Genomic DNA, 15,351 nt, shown 5'->3' with positions numbered 1-15,351 from the left:
AATTGCCCACTAAACACACAAAGCCCGGTACCATCCATCCCTTGAGAACATTAATAACAACCTGTAAATACACAGAGCAGAATCTTAACATCACCTGCCATCTTGTCCTGCCACAGCTTCTCAGCCCCTCTCTCTCCTGTCTCTTCCACTCTCCCCTCTTCCTTCAAACTTCTCTCCTGCCCATCCTTCCTTCTCCTCCAATGACAGGCCTCCTTCTATCTTGTACCTGCCCCTCATGTGTACTTTACAAAGTCAATGGTGAGGTTCTGGTGACGTCACCTGATTCCTGAGTACGTGACTAGGCAGCTGTCCTTGGGGCAGTGGAATTAGCATCAAAATCAAAATATAGATAACTCCAGGGCAAACCACAACATTTCTGTCTGTCTTTTCGATTTTCTGCTGACTTAACCTGAGCTGTAAATTAAAATGATCTTCTCTTCTTTTTCCTCCCTCCATTCTCTGAACTGTAACTTCAGTTAGGACATCTCAAAATTCTATCTTATCACAAGTTTCAATTTTTTTTTCTGTAGCTGCTGCTGCGATTGGACCCTTGCAGTAGCCACCTAGCATGCTGTCACTAGAACTTCAGGACAGTCCTGACCACGTCAACATAGTGACCATCTGGAGGTGGCTTCCTCTGACTTCCAGGTTGCAGGAACTTCTTAATTGTAGGAATGTTGCTGATTCTTGTCTTAAATGCCTGCAGCAGAGGGAAGTCAGACAGCACAGGAGCACTGAGTTCTTCCACCATCAAAATGGCTTCTAGTAGTGTATGTCTGCCCAACTGAGTTGGTTGCCAACAAGAAAAGCCTCTCTGTGGTCTTTTAAAATCTTTTCAAACACTGGGAAGTAACAGGTTTTAGCCCTCTTCACTGCTAAAGCATAGCTCTCTTCTTTTTCCTGAGGGGCTTTAAATGGAGCCCAGATAATCATCATCATCAGGTCCTGGGTGCCATCGGTATACATGTCAATCCTGACTCTCTCCTTCAGGTCCTTCCCATACAAGTTGTACTTGGCAGCCAGGTAGCTGAGGATGGCTCTGGTCTGTGTCAGCAGCATCCCGTCTATTTCCACCAATGGGACTTGGCCAAAAAGCAGGCATCCATCCTTTTGCAACTTCTCATATTGTTCTCTTGTCTCAAGAAATTCTTCAAACTCCACTCCAGCTGTAGCCAGCAGCCATCGATCTACTCTACCCTTCCCCTGCCTTGAAAGTAGTAGAGCTTGGGTTTGGCTTCCATGACTCCTGGTTCAGAGTTTCCTTATTCTGGAATTTTGTCTGCAGGAACTAGAGAAAGAGGCTGTTAAGCAGAGTTCACAGTCCTTCAGGTCAAGCTTCAATTTTTTTACCCATAGCTTTCATCCTTAGTTTTGTTTGGCTTCAACTCACAAGAGATCCCCCATGCCTCTGCCTTCTGTATGCTGAGATTAAAGGCGTGTGCCACCACATCTGACCAAATCCTTAGGTTTGTAAATCTTCTGGTTTTAACTAGAGCCTCTTGATCTTAATTCTAGACCACAGGAGGTATTCAACTCCATTTCACAAGTCCCCTTATTCTAGGACCAGCAGCTACTCTGTGACAGAGACAGTAAGAGCTCAGGCAAGCCACACACTTAGTTTCTATTTGTTATCTTATTTTTAAAGCATTATCACTATTACTTGTGTATGTGCATGCGTGTACATGCACAATGAACGTGGGGGTGCACGGGGAGGTCAGACAGCTTAGCTGAGTTGACTCCCTCCTACACCTTTATGTGGGTTCCAGGGATCAAACTCAGGCTGCCAGACTAGTTCTGCAAGTGTTTTTACCCAGTGAGCTATCTCACTGGCCACACAGACACTTTTAAAACTTCTTACAACGTATCTGCTACAGGTCAAGCTCTGTCAACGGAATAGAGATGAACAATGTATACGGGAGAAATGTGAAGAAATGAGGGGCGTAATCTAATCCACGGCAGAGACTAAGCCTCACCTAATTACCAGATGTCAGAAAGAAAGGACTTTTCCCTGTTATTTGGGTCTCTTCTTGGGTGAAGTTCCCTATTAGCAGAGCCCGGGACGGAGAATTGTCAGCGTGCCATCTTCTGAGTGTGTGACTTCAAGGTCACATGTTGGGAAGTGAGACAAAGACAGGACCAAGGAAAGAAAGGAATAGGAAAGGACACCTCGGTGTATGTTTGGAAGAGAGGGCAGGTGTGACCTCCTCTGGGAAGAGAGAGGAAGTATGACCTCATCTGGAAAGAGAGGGCAGGTGTGACCTCATCTGGGAAGAAAGGGCGGGTGGAAGAGAGCCCAGAATCCATGGGAGACTGAAGTGAGCACGCTATTACAGAGTTGTCTGTCTTGAGATAACCGCCCCCCCCCCCCCCGGGTGTGTGTCTGTATGTGGGCAAGCATAAGCATGTGTGCATGTGTGCATGTGTGCATGTGTACAATGATTCAGATTTATAGTTGTATCCTAGCTTGATATTCTGTTACTATGTTAAAATACCATGACCAAAAGAATTCTGGGGATGAAACCTAATTCATTTTTCTTGTTACTTGGGTTCTTGGGTTAAGTTCCCTAATGTCATCTTATACTTTATAGACCACCATCAAGGGGCTCACGAAGGCAGTAGAAACCACGGAGAAACAGTGCTCACTGCTTTATTTCCCAGATGATATTCAGCACCCTTCTTATACAACTCAGGACTGTGTGCCCAGGGAAAGCCCCACCCGGAGGAGGCTAGGCCCTCCTACATCAATTGGCAACCAAGAAAATGTGTTTGTTAGTGTTTATCAACTAACAAGAACAGAGTCATCTAAGAAGAAGGAATCTTGATAGAGAAAATGCCAGCCCTGCAGTGGTGACATAGGCCTTTACTCCCAGCACTTGGGAGGCAGAAGCAGATGAATCTTGGTGAATTTAAGGACAGCATGACCTGCAGAGAGAATTCCAGGACAGCCAGGGCTATACAGAGAAATCCTGTCTCAAAAAACAAAAACAAAAATGGAAAGGAAGAAAGAAAGAACATGCCCCCGTCAGATTATCCAGTGGGCAAGTCTGTGGGCGGAAGCATTGTTTAATAGTTGGTTTCAGGGGCCCAGCAGTGCTACCCCCTGGGCTGAGCAAGTCAGTAAGCAGCACTCCTCCATGGCCTCCGTCATGGTCCTGCCTCTGCTCCTGATTGAGTTCCTGCTCGGACTTCCCTTCACAATGGACTGATAAGCTGTAAGGTGAACTAAAGCCTTTCCTCCATAAGTTGCTTCTGGTCGTGGTGTTTATTGCAGCAACATAAAGTGAAGTAGGATGCCTTCTGTTTGGCATGCTCTACTCCCAGGGGATGGCCAAGAGTTCACTTCAAACCAGTTTGAGTTCAGGACTTCAAACCAGACAGTGCAGCTGTTGCTGCTTCGCAGGACAGGTGAAGCCTCTCTGGTATTTTTTGAAGACACCTACGTCTGTACTAGCCATGCCAAATGTGCAATGATTATGCCAAAAGATGCCTGCTAGCACACTTCAGGTATGAATAAAATGCTTAAGAACGATGGGAAACATCTCATTCACAAAAATATTTTCCCTCCTTCCTGTTATTAGAGGTTCTTTTTCCCTTTTTCTTTTCTTTTCTCCTGTTTTCTCCTTCTCCACACCCTCTCTGTGTAGTCCAGGTTGGTTTGAAATTGCTATGTAGTTGAAGATGACCTTGGACTTCTGATCATCTTGCCTCTACCCACAAGTGCCAGGACTACAGTCTTGTGCGACTGCACTTTATCAGTAGTTCAGAATGGCGGAGACTTTCCCTCATGGAGTTAAAAGTCCTCTGGTATATTTGTTATTAGTCACTGAAGCCTGCATGGGCATTTACAGGGTCTTGGTGTCTCATTCAAAGAATTGAGAGTGTGCATACCAAAAAGAGGATGGGAAAGGATTTTATTCGTAAGCGAACTGAAAATTGCAGGACGTATATGTTCCAAGAAAGCATCGAGCTATCTGAACCTTAGTGCCCCGGTTAATTCCTGGGGCATCCCTTTGTAGGTCTGAGATGAGGAAGTGACTTTTGTCTTGATTGACATGCTTGTATTACATAAACCTTTGTTTGCTGTGACTGTCCTTTCTCATGATGCATTTGATTGTAATCTTATATATGCCCAGTCATGCATAGACATGATTTTAGGTAATTTTCCCTAAAAGTTCACTCAGGGGACATAGTTTGCCTAACTGTGCATGCATTTGAAACCAGTCTAGGCTGTTTTCCTACCGCCTCTAGTTCCAACGTATTTTCTTGAATGTATTCGACCACAAAAAAGAGATTACTAAGGAGTTCTGATGATTGCGTTAATTGTCAATGTGACAGAATCTAAAATCGTCTGGGAGATAGACCCCTGGGTTTGTTTATGGGGGATTATCTTGATTATGTTAATTAATGTAGAAGGATGGATGAGTATAGATCATGGGCAGAATTACTCTCTCATCATGTGGTTTAAACATTTTTTATCTTATATGTATTAGCGTTGGGGTTGCATGGAGGTCTGTACACCAAATGCATGTCTGGAGCCAGTGAAGGCTGAAGAGGATGCTCGATTTCTGGGAACCAGACTTCTAGAGCGTGTAAACTGTTATGTGCTTGCCGGGAATTGAACCCACTCCTCTGAAAAAGTAACCAGTACTCATTATTTTTAATTAGTTAGTAAATTACTTAACTTTACATCCCAACTGCAGTTTTTCCTCCCTTCTCTCGTCCCAGTCCTTTCTCTAACCCCCTCTGCAACTCTCCCTCCCTTTCGCGTCAGAGAAGGTGAGACCTGGAATTTTACCCAGTCTTGGTACATCAGGTTGCACTAAGAGGAGGTCCATCTTTTCCTACTGAGGCAGCCCAGTAGAGGGAAAGAGTCTTGAAGGCAGGCAATGGAGTCAGAGACAGCCCCTTCTTCCACTGTTAGGAGACCCACATGAAGGCTAAGCCACACAACTGTAATGTGAGCAGAGGTCCTCTGGAAGAGCAATTCGTGTTCTAAACTACCAAGTCCTCACCCCCAGCCCCAAGCATACGTTTTTAGTGTTGGATGTCTGTACCCTGTTCTTGTTTGCTACTAAAGTACATTTGACTATATACACATACACCTTAATAAGAGCCATTAGAAGTATACGGGGTTGGGGATTTAGCTCAGTGGTAGAGCGCTTGCCTAGCAAGCACAAGGCCCTGGGTTCTGTCCCCAGCTCCGGAAAAAAAAAGAAAAAAAAAAAAAAAAAAAAGAAGTATGAACATGGTGGCCCACATCTGTAATCCTATCATTTAGGAGGCTGAGCAAAAGGATTCCTGCAAGTTGGAGGCCAGACTGTCTAAAAAAAAAAAAAAAAAAACTAGGGTTGGGGATTTAGCTCAGAGGTAGAGCGCTTGCCTAGCAAGCGCAAGGCCCTGGGTTCGATCCCCAGCTCCGAAAAAAAGAAAAGAAAAGAAAAAAAAAAAAAAACTAAGATAATAAAAAGTAGAACCATTGGAAATTAACGAAAGCCAGATGTGTTAGTCAGGTTTCTCTAAAGAGACAGAAGTGAGCAAATGAACAGAGGCAGAGTTGAAGTGGAAATTTCTTGGAAACTCAATTATGTCATATGATGTTTTGCTGAAGCAGACACATGAGAGAATATATAATGTTTAGAAAACATACAAACATGACCCCACAGACGGTGGGAAGAGATTCTGGCATTGGTTTACCTCACCCTATGTAGCAAATCTTTGCTTGCTGTGGTTTCACAGAGAGTAACTCCCCAAAAAAACCTCCCGTGATATTCCAGTGGCTTCTTGTTACTTCTGAGACCTTTGGGCCAATTGGCAGAGCCTTGTGGTTTCTTCTTTTTTATTATATTATTTCTCAATTTATATTTCAAATGTCCCCCTTCCTGGTCTCCCTTACTTGAATCCCACATCCCATAACCCCTCCCCTTCGACTCTAAGAGGGTGCTCCCTCACCCACCCACCTACTCTCACTTCACCCCTCTAGCACCCCCCTTCTCTGGGGCATCAAAACTCCACAGGACCAAGCGTCCCCCTCCCACTGATGCCAGACAAGGCAGTCCTTTGCTACATATGTGGCTGCAGACTGGCCCGTGTGTACTCTTTGGTTGGTAGTTCAGTCCCTGGGAGCTCGGGGATCTCTGGTTAGTTGATGTTGTTGTTCTTCCTATGGGGTTGCGGTCCCCTTCAACTCCTTCAATCTTCCTCTAACACCTCCATTGGGGTCCCCATACTCAACCTGATGTTTGGCTGCCTGCATCCTCATCTGTATTGGCCAGGCTCTGGCATAGCCTCTCAGGGGACAGCTCTACCCGGCTCCTGTCAGCAAGCTCTTCTTGACATAAGCAAGAGTGTCTGGGTTTGGGGTCTGCTGGTAAGATGGATCCCAAGGTGGGGCAGTCTCTGGATGACCTTTCCTTTAGTCTCTGCTCCATTTTTTGGTCCCTGCACTGGTTCAGATTTAAGTGGGTCTTCCTGCTTCATACAATCTGATTAAGAAAAAAAATCCCTCACAAGTGTCCAGCAGCGTGTGTTTTAGCTGATTCCAGTTGTAGTCAAGTTGACAGTAAAGATTAGTCATCAAAAGTCTACCCCTTCTCAACAAGTACACAATCACACCTTTTTATGTTGTGCCTAATTTTCATATGAAAACAATAACTAGTTCCATATAACATTGATATAACCACAAACACATCATTAATTGACAAAGTACCTGGAGAAATGCTGTCTTCTAAATATAATAATATAGATTTCCAACACAACCTCCAGTATATCTCAATTGATACGATATTACATGATAATGGAGGAAAGAAAATGCAAATATCTGCTTATATGCACAAATTTTCTTAATGGAATGTTATAGAAATACTTGTGTCAATCACAACCCTTGTTTCTGCAACTGGTCATGTGACCTCAGCTGATATTTATAGCTACCTTCCTCTACTATATTCTGTATTTCCTCCACCCTCAGGAAAAACCTTAGCAGGTTCCAGGTCTTTTTTTTTTTTTTTTTGGCTTTATCTCCCATTTTTTTTCCATCTTTATTAACTTGAGTATTTCTTATTTACATTTCGATTGTTATTCCTCTTCCCGGTTTCCAGGCCAACATCCCCCTAACCCCTCCCCCTCCCCTTCTCAATGGGTGTTCCCCTCCCCCCAACAATCAAAAATGTGGAACGCTTCATGAATTTGCATGTCATCCTTGCGCAGGGGCCATGCTAATCTTCTCTGTATCGTTCCAACTTTAGTACATGTGCAGCCGAAGGGAGCACAGGTTCCAGGTCTTTCCCTGAAAGTGTGACACACATCTTCATCCCTGGAGTGTCTTGGCCCTTTGTCATCCTACCTGGATTGGGTCATTCTAGATTCCAATTGATTTTAACTACAGGAAGTGATAACACCAAGAGACACCCTAAAGGTTCTCCTGCACTATAATCTTACATAACTCCATTGTGAAGAATCAATCCAATTCCCCCTTGGTACTTAGGATCAATCACCACTTTTAACACTGTTATTCCTTTCTTAGCTTTTTGGCTTAAGGGTATCGGGAGCCCAAAGTGTCCAGAGGAAGTCTGAGCTTCCAGGTCAATGGACTGCCTGTTGTGCCTCCAGGCAGTAACACTCCTCAGGAACCAGAACTTCTAGGCCAGTAGAACTTAAGGTTGAGGAAACAGGAAGTAGAAAATTCCCTAATGTGTTACTAGGGGTAAGAGTGAGTAGAACCATTCCTGTTCCTCTCGATTCCTGGGCCAGTGAATGCTGGCTGAAAGAGAAACCTCACCAAATATTGGATGTTGATTTAAGACATAGGCTACCTCCTAAAGAATCTTGCCCTAGCACTCCAGGACACTCCCAGCTAATTAGCACTGTAATCAAGTCTTCAAAAGGTTGCCTTAATTATTAGTGTAACTGTGTCTTCAAAAGGTCGTTCCACCATTCTCTCAAGCCAGCCATTTCAGGACAAGGGGGAAAAGGGTTAAGACCAGTGGGTTCCATGAGCACAGGCCCATTGTCCCATATCTCTGGCTGTGAAGTGAGTTCCACGGTCAGCAATGCTGTGTGGACTACCATGGCTGTGGATAAGGCATTCTACAAGTACATGGATGATGGTGTTCTAGCAGAAGCATCACATGCAGGGACAGCAAATTCATAACTGGAATAAATATCTATTCCAACAAGGAAAAAGCACTGACCTTCCATAAAGGAAAGTTATCAAAGTAAGCCAACCAGGTAGGCCACTGGCTGGTCACCCAGGGGAACCGTTCCTTATCAGAGGCTAAGTGTTAGTCTTTGATGGAGGCAGATTTGACACTCAGCAGCAACTGTAGCCCGGTCAGCCTTGGTGAGAGCAAGTCCATATTGTTGAGCTCATACATAACTACCATCTCTCTCTCTCCCAGGATGGCCATTTTGTTCATGAGAATGGTGAGAAAGACATGACTCCTCTATCAGTAATAGGCTCCAGGAAGGGACAAGAGACAGAGACTCCAAAGAGACACTTATAAAAAAAAAATGAAGTGAGGAGTGGTTAGAGTGGATGAAAGAGAAGCAGCTGAAGAGACAGATTCTAAAATTTGGAATCGAATATGGTGTTTAGCAGAAGCCAGCAGAAACAAATGGTCCATACCTTAGGAACGTCAAATCAGCAGCTTGGTTCAGTTAGGAGAGACTGGACCCCCTGGAAAGAGGTTCAATTGTGCACCTACTGGGTGTTGCCACCAGAAGTACTCGAGGTACACCGTAAAGAAATTGCTGGTATGACCACTCCATGGTATTGCTAAGGTTTTAATTGTAGATACGAGAGAGCAGCCAGAGGTGTCTGGAACAGTCCAAAGCAGAAAGAAAAAGAAGTAGACTGATGTGGCCAAAAGACTGGACATGGCGGGGGTTATCTGTGAGAGAAGGAAGAATAGCAGGGAATAGTGAACGGAGAAAGCATAGAATAGCAGGGGCAGTGGGAAACCCTGTTGTTATAGAGAGAACAAATGGGTAGGAAGGAAGCCTGGGCAGATGAGAACGCCTAGGAGGCTAAGGTGCTCGTGTGGACTGTGGAGACTGAAGGAGCCTGGGGGCCAGCATGTGCTTCCATATGCAACTACAGGCACATGTCACCTGAGCCATAAGTCCTTCTGCCAGAAATAAGGAAACTACAGGCATATGTCACCTGAGCCATAAGTTCTTCTGCCAGAGGTAAGGAAACTACAGGCATATGTCACCTGAGCCATAAGTCCTTCTGCCAGAGGTAAGGAAACTACAGGCACATGTCACCTGAGCCATAAGTCCTTCTGCCAGAGGTAAGGAAACTACAGGCATATGTCAATGGAGCCATAAGTCCTTCTGCCAGAGGTAAGGAAACTACAGGCATATGTCACCTGAGCCATAAGTCCTTCTGCCAGAAATAAGGAAACTACAGGCATATGTCAATGGAGCCATAAGTCCTTCTGCCAGAGGTAAGGAAACTACAGGCATATGTCAATGGAGCCATAAGTCCTTCTGCCAGAGGTAAGGAAAAGGACTCCTTTTGGCAGACGGGAACTGGTTTCACAACTTCTAGAGGACTGCCCACTTTTATCTCCTAGAAATCCTCCTGCAGTCCAGGGTGAGCTCATTTCTGGGTATTTGGACTGCTATTTGGGGTTTGGGGAATTGGGCAATGACAGGAATGGCTGGGGAAAGAGGGTGATTGTCACAGAATGGGTCATCCTATCTACTTAATTATTGAACTCAAATGAAGTCACCTGTTGAGCATTTACACAGGGCACAATTATTGGGGTGTGGTGGCCTATGTCTTTAATCATAACACTTGGGAGGCAGAGGCAGGTGGGTCTCTGAATTCCAAGACAGTCAGGGCTACACGGAGAAACCTGTCTCAATGAAAAAAAAAAATCATGAGACACAATTATCTTAACTTTTTTTTTTTGGCACATTTGAAGAGACATATCCAAATACTTCTTCTCCAGATGTCTTTCTCCTCAATTTTTCATTCATGCTCTTTCCATAGCCTGACCTAGCCACTCATCAGCTACAGCCCATGATTCAGTAAACAATGGCACATCTGGCCACATCTCCTTACGTTGGATTCGGGTTGGAAGCGGAGAAAACTCACTTCAGCTACAGAAGCTTAAAAATGAAAGCTTTATTTTCTGAGTGCTCGGAGAGGTGGCCAGCTCAGGATGTAAACTTTGTCCTGAAGGGTGAATGTACAACATTTTCAAAGAATGGGAACATAAATTGAGGGGGAAACTGAGGAGAGCTACAACGTTGTCCAGTTGTCTTCTGACGTTATGGTTTAGTAAGGGAGTGCCCGTTGTAGACTGGCCATGTCCAGGGCACCTGGTTTCAAGTTTTTAACTCATCCTCCTAGATGTTAGGTCTGGAGCTCAGAGTGGTTAGGGGACAAAGGAGAGGGTCAGCTACACATAGTTAATTAGTCTTGGTTTGGACAATGCAACTTCTCTATTCCTTACCAGGGGAGAGACAATTAAGAAAGCATTTGGAGAGAAGTGGAATAGGTGCTCGTTCCTAGGAATGTGAACTTGTTTCACCTTGCCAGAAAGATCAGTTTTCAATCAGTTTTGCAGACACGGCTTCTTTTCAGAAATTCTTATTTACATCTCTATTTCTCTCCAATAGCACATGAAAAAATGACCCCTAAGAAACTACAGCCTCATATCCAGTAAGATGACTACAGCCCAATAGATAGATATTAAATGTTTGGGAACACGTGGAACAATTGGAACCCTCTCACCTAGGGAATGTGAAAATACATACTGAAGCTTTTTTGGAAAACAAAAAAACTGCCTTAAATTATTAAACACAGAGTTTCAGTATGATCAAGTAGTACACTTCTAGGAGTATACTACACATAGAGGAAAATTAAAAACACGTCTACACAAAAACTTATCGGTATTTGGTCACATCTGCATTAAGCTAAGACATAGAAAACGTGGAAACAAGCTTCTATTCATTAACTGATGAATGAATACGCAAGATGTGGATATCTGCATACCACGGCTAAGAGCATCCTAAGGCACACAATTTTGTTCTATGCTACAAATTGCAGTAGCCTTCCATCAGGACGTGATGGTGCAGGCCCGTAATGTCAGTGTTTAGGAGGTTGAAGCAAGAGGATCAGGGGTTCGAGGCCAGCCTAGGTTACATAAAACCTATCAAATGGGGGAGGGAGGAAGAAGGTGAATATCACATTGCAGAGAAAAGCTGTATTCTCAAAGAAGATTCTTAACAAAGCCGGAGATGTGTGTAGTGTTTGGGTCTGTAGAAGCTTGAGGTGTTTCAGTAAATTGACCGTTTAGCAATTTACAGACTCCTGGCTGTTAACAGTGGTCTGCAGAACAAAGCGGCTAAGAAAGGCTCTTTCATTCCGAAGCCTAGTCATTGTGCTGCTGATTGGCCTGCTGTCAATGATTAGCTGGCTTTCAGAAGCTGTTGGTAACTGGCTGATTTGGAAGCCCCTGCAGAAAGGCTGTCTCTGATTGGCTGATTTTCAGATACTATGTTGGTTACCTCTAAACAATGGTTATACATTCACGACTTAGGTCTGGAAGGCAAAATTTTATTTTCCTTTAAGTATAAAAATAAGTATTTTATTTCCTTTTTAAAAATCTTCTTTCAGTTAAACCTGCAAGAGACACCTTGGGGATTGTTAAAATCTTTATGAGTGGAAGGAGGATTTTTCAGCCAGCACTATTTATAAATCATTCAAAGGCCGATCATTGGAGCAGGAAAACTAGTCTTGGGGTGTTATAATTTACTATGAAAAGATGAATTTAGGACACGTAGGACATCTTGACAAGGTCAACATGTGGTGCTTAAATAGACCCTGTATATAAAGGACGTGAGCCACCCTCCATTTTTTTGCAGGAAGGAACTTGGGCTCTGAGATTTTCTGGCCCACCGACCCACACCTGGAAACAATTCTAACTAGAACCTGAACTGCAAAGACAGGGGTCTCCTGCGATGCTGTGAGCACTCTGATACCAGTGCCCTCAACAGGCCGCATCGCTAAGGGCCGAACGTTTCAAGGATGGATTTGCAACTGATGAGAAATAGGTATCTGTGGCCAGGAAGCGGTCCAGGACACCTAAGGATAAAGCCAAGTACAGACCTGAAGAAGCTTAGCCTGGCCCTTGCTGGAGCGAGACCCCGCCCCGGGCACGTCCGTGAGCGTGGCTGTAGCTCCCCCAGAACCCCCGCGACACTGAGAGACCTTAGGACCCGGAGGTGTGATGTCCCGGAGCCTGCGTCTAGCGGCTCCCAAGTCGGTCTGAATCCTCTGCAGCTCTGTGCAGCGCTCGGCCCGACTCACACTGACGCCCCCACTACGCGCGCTCCCGCCCCGCCCCCACGTGCCCGCGCGCGCCGGCCCCGCCCCCTCGGCGCACCCTCGCTCCGCCCTGCCGCTGGCCCGCTGCGGTGCCGGCCCCGGCGACCCTCTGCGGCCCCCAGGTCCTCCCCTGCCAGCCTCCATGGACTCGTTCGCCCCCCAGCAGCCGGGGCTGTCCCGCGCGCGCCTCGCTGGCACCTTTGGCCGTGGGGCGGCCTCCGTCAGGTATGCGGCGTCCAGACCGCCGAGGGTGGCCCGGGATGCGCCTTGGGGCGGCTACGCCTCGGGCGTCAGGGCGTGGTCTGATATGGCTTCCTTGCGGAGGATTGTTTCGAACGGCTCCTTGAAGAACGTTTGCCGGGGGACGACGTCCTTCTGAAAGGACGGTGCTCGACAACCCACCGCGGTTCCCGGGAAGACCCCATTGTGACATCCCCACCCCACAGACGGGTTTTCTCTTAAGCCTTCCCCACGGACAGCCCACCGCTAGAGGCCCTGTAATTCACGCGAGTGGAGCCCCAGAAACTGCCGCGTGAACCCCTTTGCTTCTAGGTGTCCAGAGCCTTTGCCCTAGACCACATCCTGTCCCCTGCATGTACATGGAACTCCCCTCACCTTTCCCTGGCCACTGCATCCAACCCCTTCCCCTTAGGGAGCGCCTGTTTCAGGGACTTGAAGGTCATTGGGGGCGGCGCAGGAAGAAAAAGGAAATTGGGTGGAGAGGGGAAAGGAGGCTCGGAACCCCCAAAAGCTGCTGACACCAGGTTCTTCATAGAACCCAGGAGTGCCGGTGTACTGGGAGGGGAGTCGCTATTAGGGAGGGCCGCCATGCATACAGAGGCCCTTTCCATACAGAAGATCTGTTTCCAATGTCTGCCCTGTCTTTTGGGCTGACCTTGATATTCTGGGCTTTGTTTGTGACGGATCTGGTATGGGGCTGCCAGCGAAACACAGAGGTTGGAGGTGTTGCAGTAGGAACCTATAGGAAAGGGAAGGGAGGAGTCATTGAGGTGTGGATACTGCTAACCTGTCATTAAACCAGAAGAGGCTTTTTTGTTTGCTTACTTGCAGCCATTTGGCAAAGCAAATATGCTATTGTTCCCGTGAGTGAGGTTGTCAACTAACATGTTAGAATGGCTTTTCCTGTATTCTGTCTTTTTTTTTTTTTTTTTGAGATAGGGTCTCATTGTGTAGACCAGGCTGGCCTTGAACCCAAAGAGATCCACCTGCCTCTGCCTCTCGAATGCTAGAATTAAGGGCTGTGCCACCGTGTCTGGCCGGCTTTTTCTGTGTTCTTGATTGGGCCTTGTAGTGTTCTCTGTGGATGTGTGGATGTTTCTCTCCAGTGTTGAGGGTCAAATTCCAGGTCATTGCTTTTGCTAGACAAGTGCTAGCCTTGTTTTTTGTAGAATTTTGTTGTCTTTTATTTGTTTCTTTAGGGGGTGCTGTGTGTTGTAATTGGATCGAATCTATGAAGAGTGAAAACTACTTTTTTTTTTCTTTTTCTTTTTTCTTTTTTTCGGAGCTGGGGACCGAACCCAGGGCCTTGCGCATGCTAGGCAAGCACTCTACCACTGAGCTAAATCCCCAACCCCGAAAACTACTTTTTTTAAAGACAGAGTCTCACTTTGTAGACCTGACTGGTCTTGAACTCAGAGATCCACCTGCTTCTCAGTGCTGGGATTAAAGGCTCATGAGCCACTTTGCTTGCCTTTTTTACTTTTAAAGTGTGTGTGTGTGTGTGAGAGAGAGAGAGAGAGAGAGAGAGAGAGAGAGAGAGAGAGAGAGACACTCTAACACTGTGCTTGCCACTGTGAGTATGAAGGTCAGAGGACAACTTACCAGGAGTCTTTTCTTCCCTTTCTCCTATGTGGGTCACCAGAATTGGACGCAGTCAGGTCTCTTGGCAGCCAAGTGCCTTTCTCCACTGAACTATTCTGCAATCCCCAAACTCATTCTTTTTCATTTCTCAGGACTCCTTCACAGACTCTGCCAGTGTGTTTATTGAATGACTAAACCAAGAAAGAAGAAAAGCAATTAGATTAGGAGTCCTGGTTTGCTTCTACTTGACACTGTATGGATTTCTTTCTGGGCTCTACCGTTTGTAGTGGGTAGCTGCTTGTGGGAACAGTCTCCATCCTCTCTCTGCCCAGAGAGCATCAGTGTTTGAAAGTATTTCAGCTTTGTATGAAAAGCGAACAGGATTAGAGCTTGGAGCAGCCCTCTCTGGAGGGGGTGTGTATCTGCCTGACTGCCTGTCTGTATGTCCAAGTGCCATATTTGTTTGATGTTGTGCTGGGGATGACACTCAGAGCCTTGAAAATGGTAGCCCAGTGCTCTCTACCTCTGAACTGTATGACCATCACAAGCTCGGGGTCTTTATTTAAATTTTTTAAAGAATTGCATTTTAAAGTATTTCAGTTTAGATTTATTTTAAAGTGTGAGTATACCGTATATACAGGAAAGCACAGGGAAATGCAGATACCCAGTGAGTCCAGAAGAGGGCGTTAGAGTCCCTAGAACGAGAGTTACAGGCAGTTGTAAGTTGCCTGAGATGCTGAGACCTGATCTCAGGTCCTCTACAAGAGAGGTGCATGCTCTTAACTGCTCGGCCATCTCCAGCCTCACATTTTTACTTGCTTAACTAAAGTTATGTGTATGTGTCTGTGAATGTGAGTGTGTCACCGAATACATGTGACAGTAAGAGGATAATTTTACTCTCTTATCTTTCTTTCCATCATGTGTGAATGCTTGCCTCAGGGATCCAATTCATGCATCAGCCTTGGTGACAAACTCCTTTACTGAGCTATTTTGCTGACCCTTGGTTTGAATATTGAGTCTTGGATGTAGAAAAGCAACTTTGTCAAAAAAGATTCATCCCAGAATCCTACCTACCACCCTGCCCTCCACCCCCGAGCCCATGGCTGACCTAGAACTTGGTGTGTTGACTGAGCTCACCTTGAACTTGTGATTTCCCTTCCTCTGTCTCTAGACTGCTAGGATTACAGCAGTAT

The 15,351-nt window shown here is 45.7% G+C and overlaps 1 protein-coding gene, 1 non-coding gene and 1 pseudogene across 10 annotated transcripts in view; 1 reads left to right on the top strand and 2 right to left on the bottom strand.

The window, feature by feature from the left end:
- Positions 1 to 488: 488 nt before the first annotated feature.
- LOC147995689 (glutathione S-transferase alpha-4 pseudogene) lies at positions 489 to 12,298 on the bottom strand (annotated as a pseudogene). Its single transcript, XR_015684605.1, has 2 exons — positions 12,119 to 12,298; positions 489 to 1,288 (listed from the first exon to the last, which is right to left on the bottom strand). The product of XR_015684605.1 is annotated as a glutathione S-transferase alpha-4 pseudogene (transcript).
- On the bottom strand, positions 7,159 to 7,265 carry LOC120101934 (U6 spliceosomal RNA). Its single transcript, XR_015685187.1, has one exon. It is a non-coding gene; the product is annotated as a U6 spliceosomal RNA (small nuclear RNA).
- Positions 12,299 to 12,386: 88 nt separating the features above from the next.
- Positions 12,387 to 15,351, top strand: part of Dnaaf9 (dynein axonemal assembly factor 9) — a 134,548-nt gene continuing 131,583 nt past the window's right edge. For 7 of the 8 annotated variants that reach the window (XM_087653888.1, XM_087653891.1, XM_087653887.1 and 4 more), the window contains exon 1: positions 12,392 to 12,562. In XM_087653888.1, coding sequence (XP_087510014.1) covers positions 12,480 to 12,562 — 83 coding nt within the window. In that variant the 5' untranslated portion in view covers positions 12,392 to 12,479. 8 annotated transcript variants of the gene reach the window in all.

This window comes from Rattus norvegicus, chromosome 3 (genome assembly GCF_021556685.1).
Source record: "Rattus norvegicus strain SHRSP/BbbUtx chromosome 3, alternate assembly SHRSP_T2T, whole genome shotgun sequence".
Taxonomy (NCBI): Eukaryota; Metazoa; Chordata; class Mammalia; order Rodentia; family Muridae; genus Rattus; species Rattus norvegicus.
Note: the sequence above shows the minus strand (reverse complement) of the source record. Positions and strands in the feature narration are given on the sequence as shown.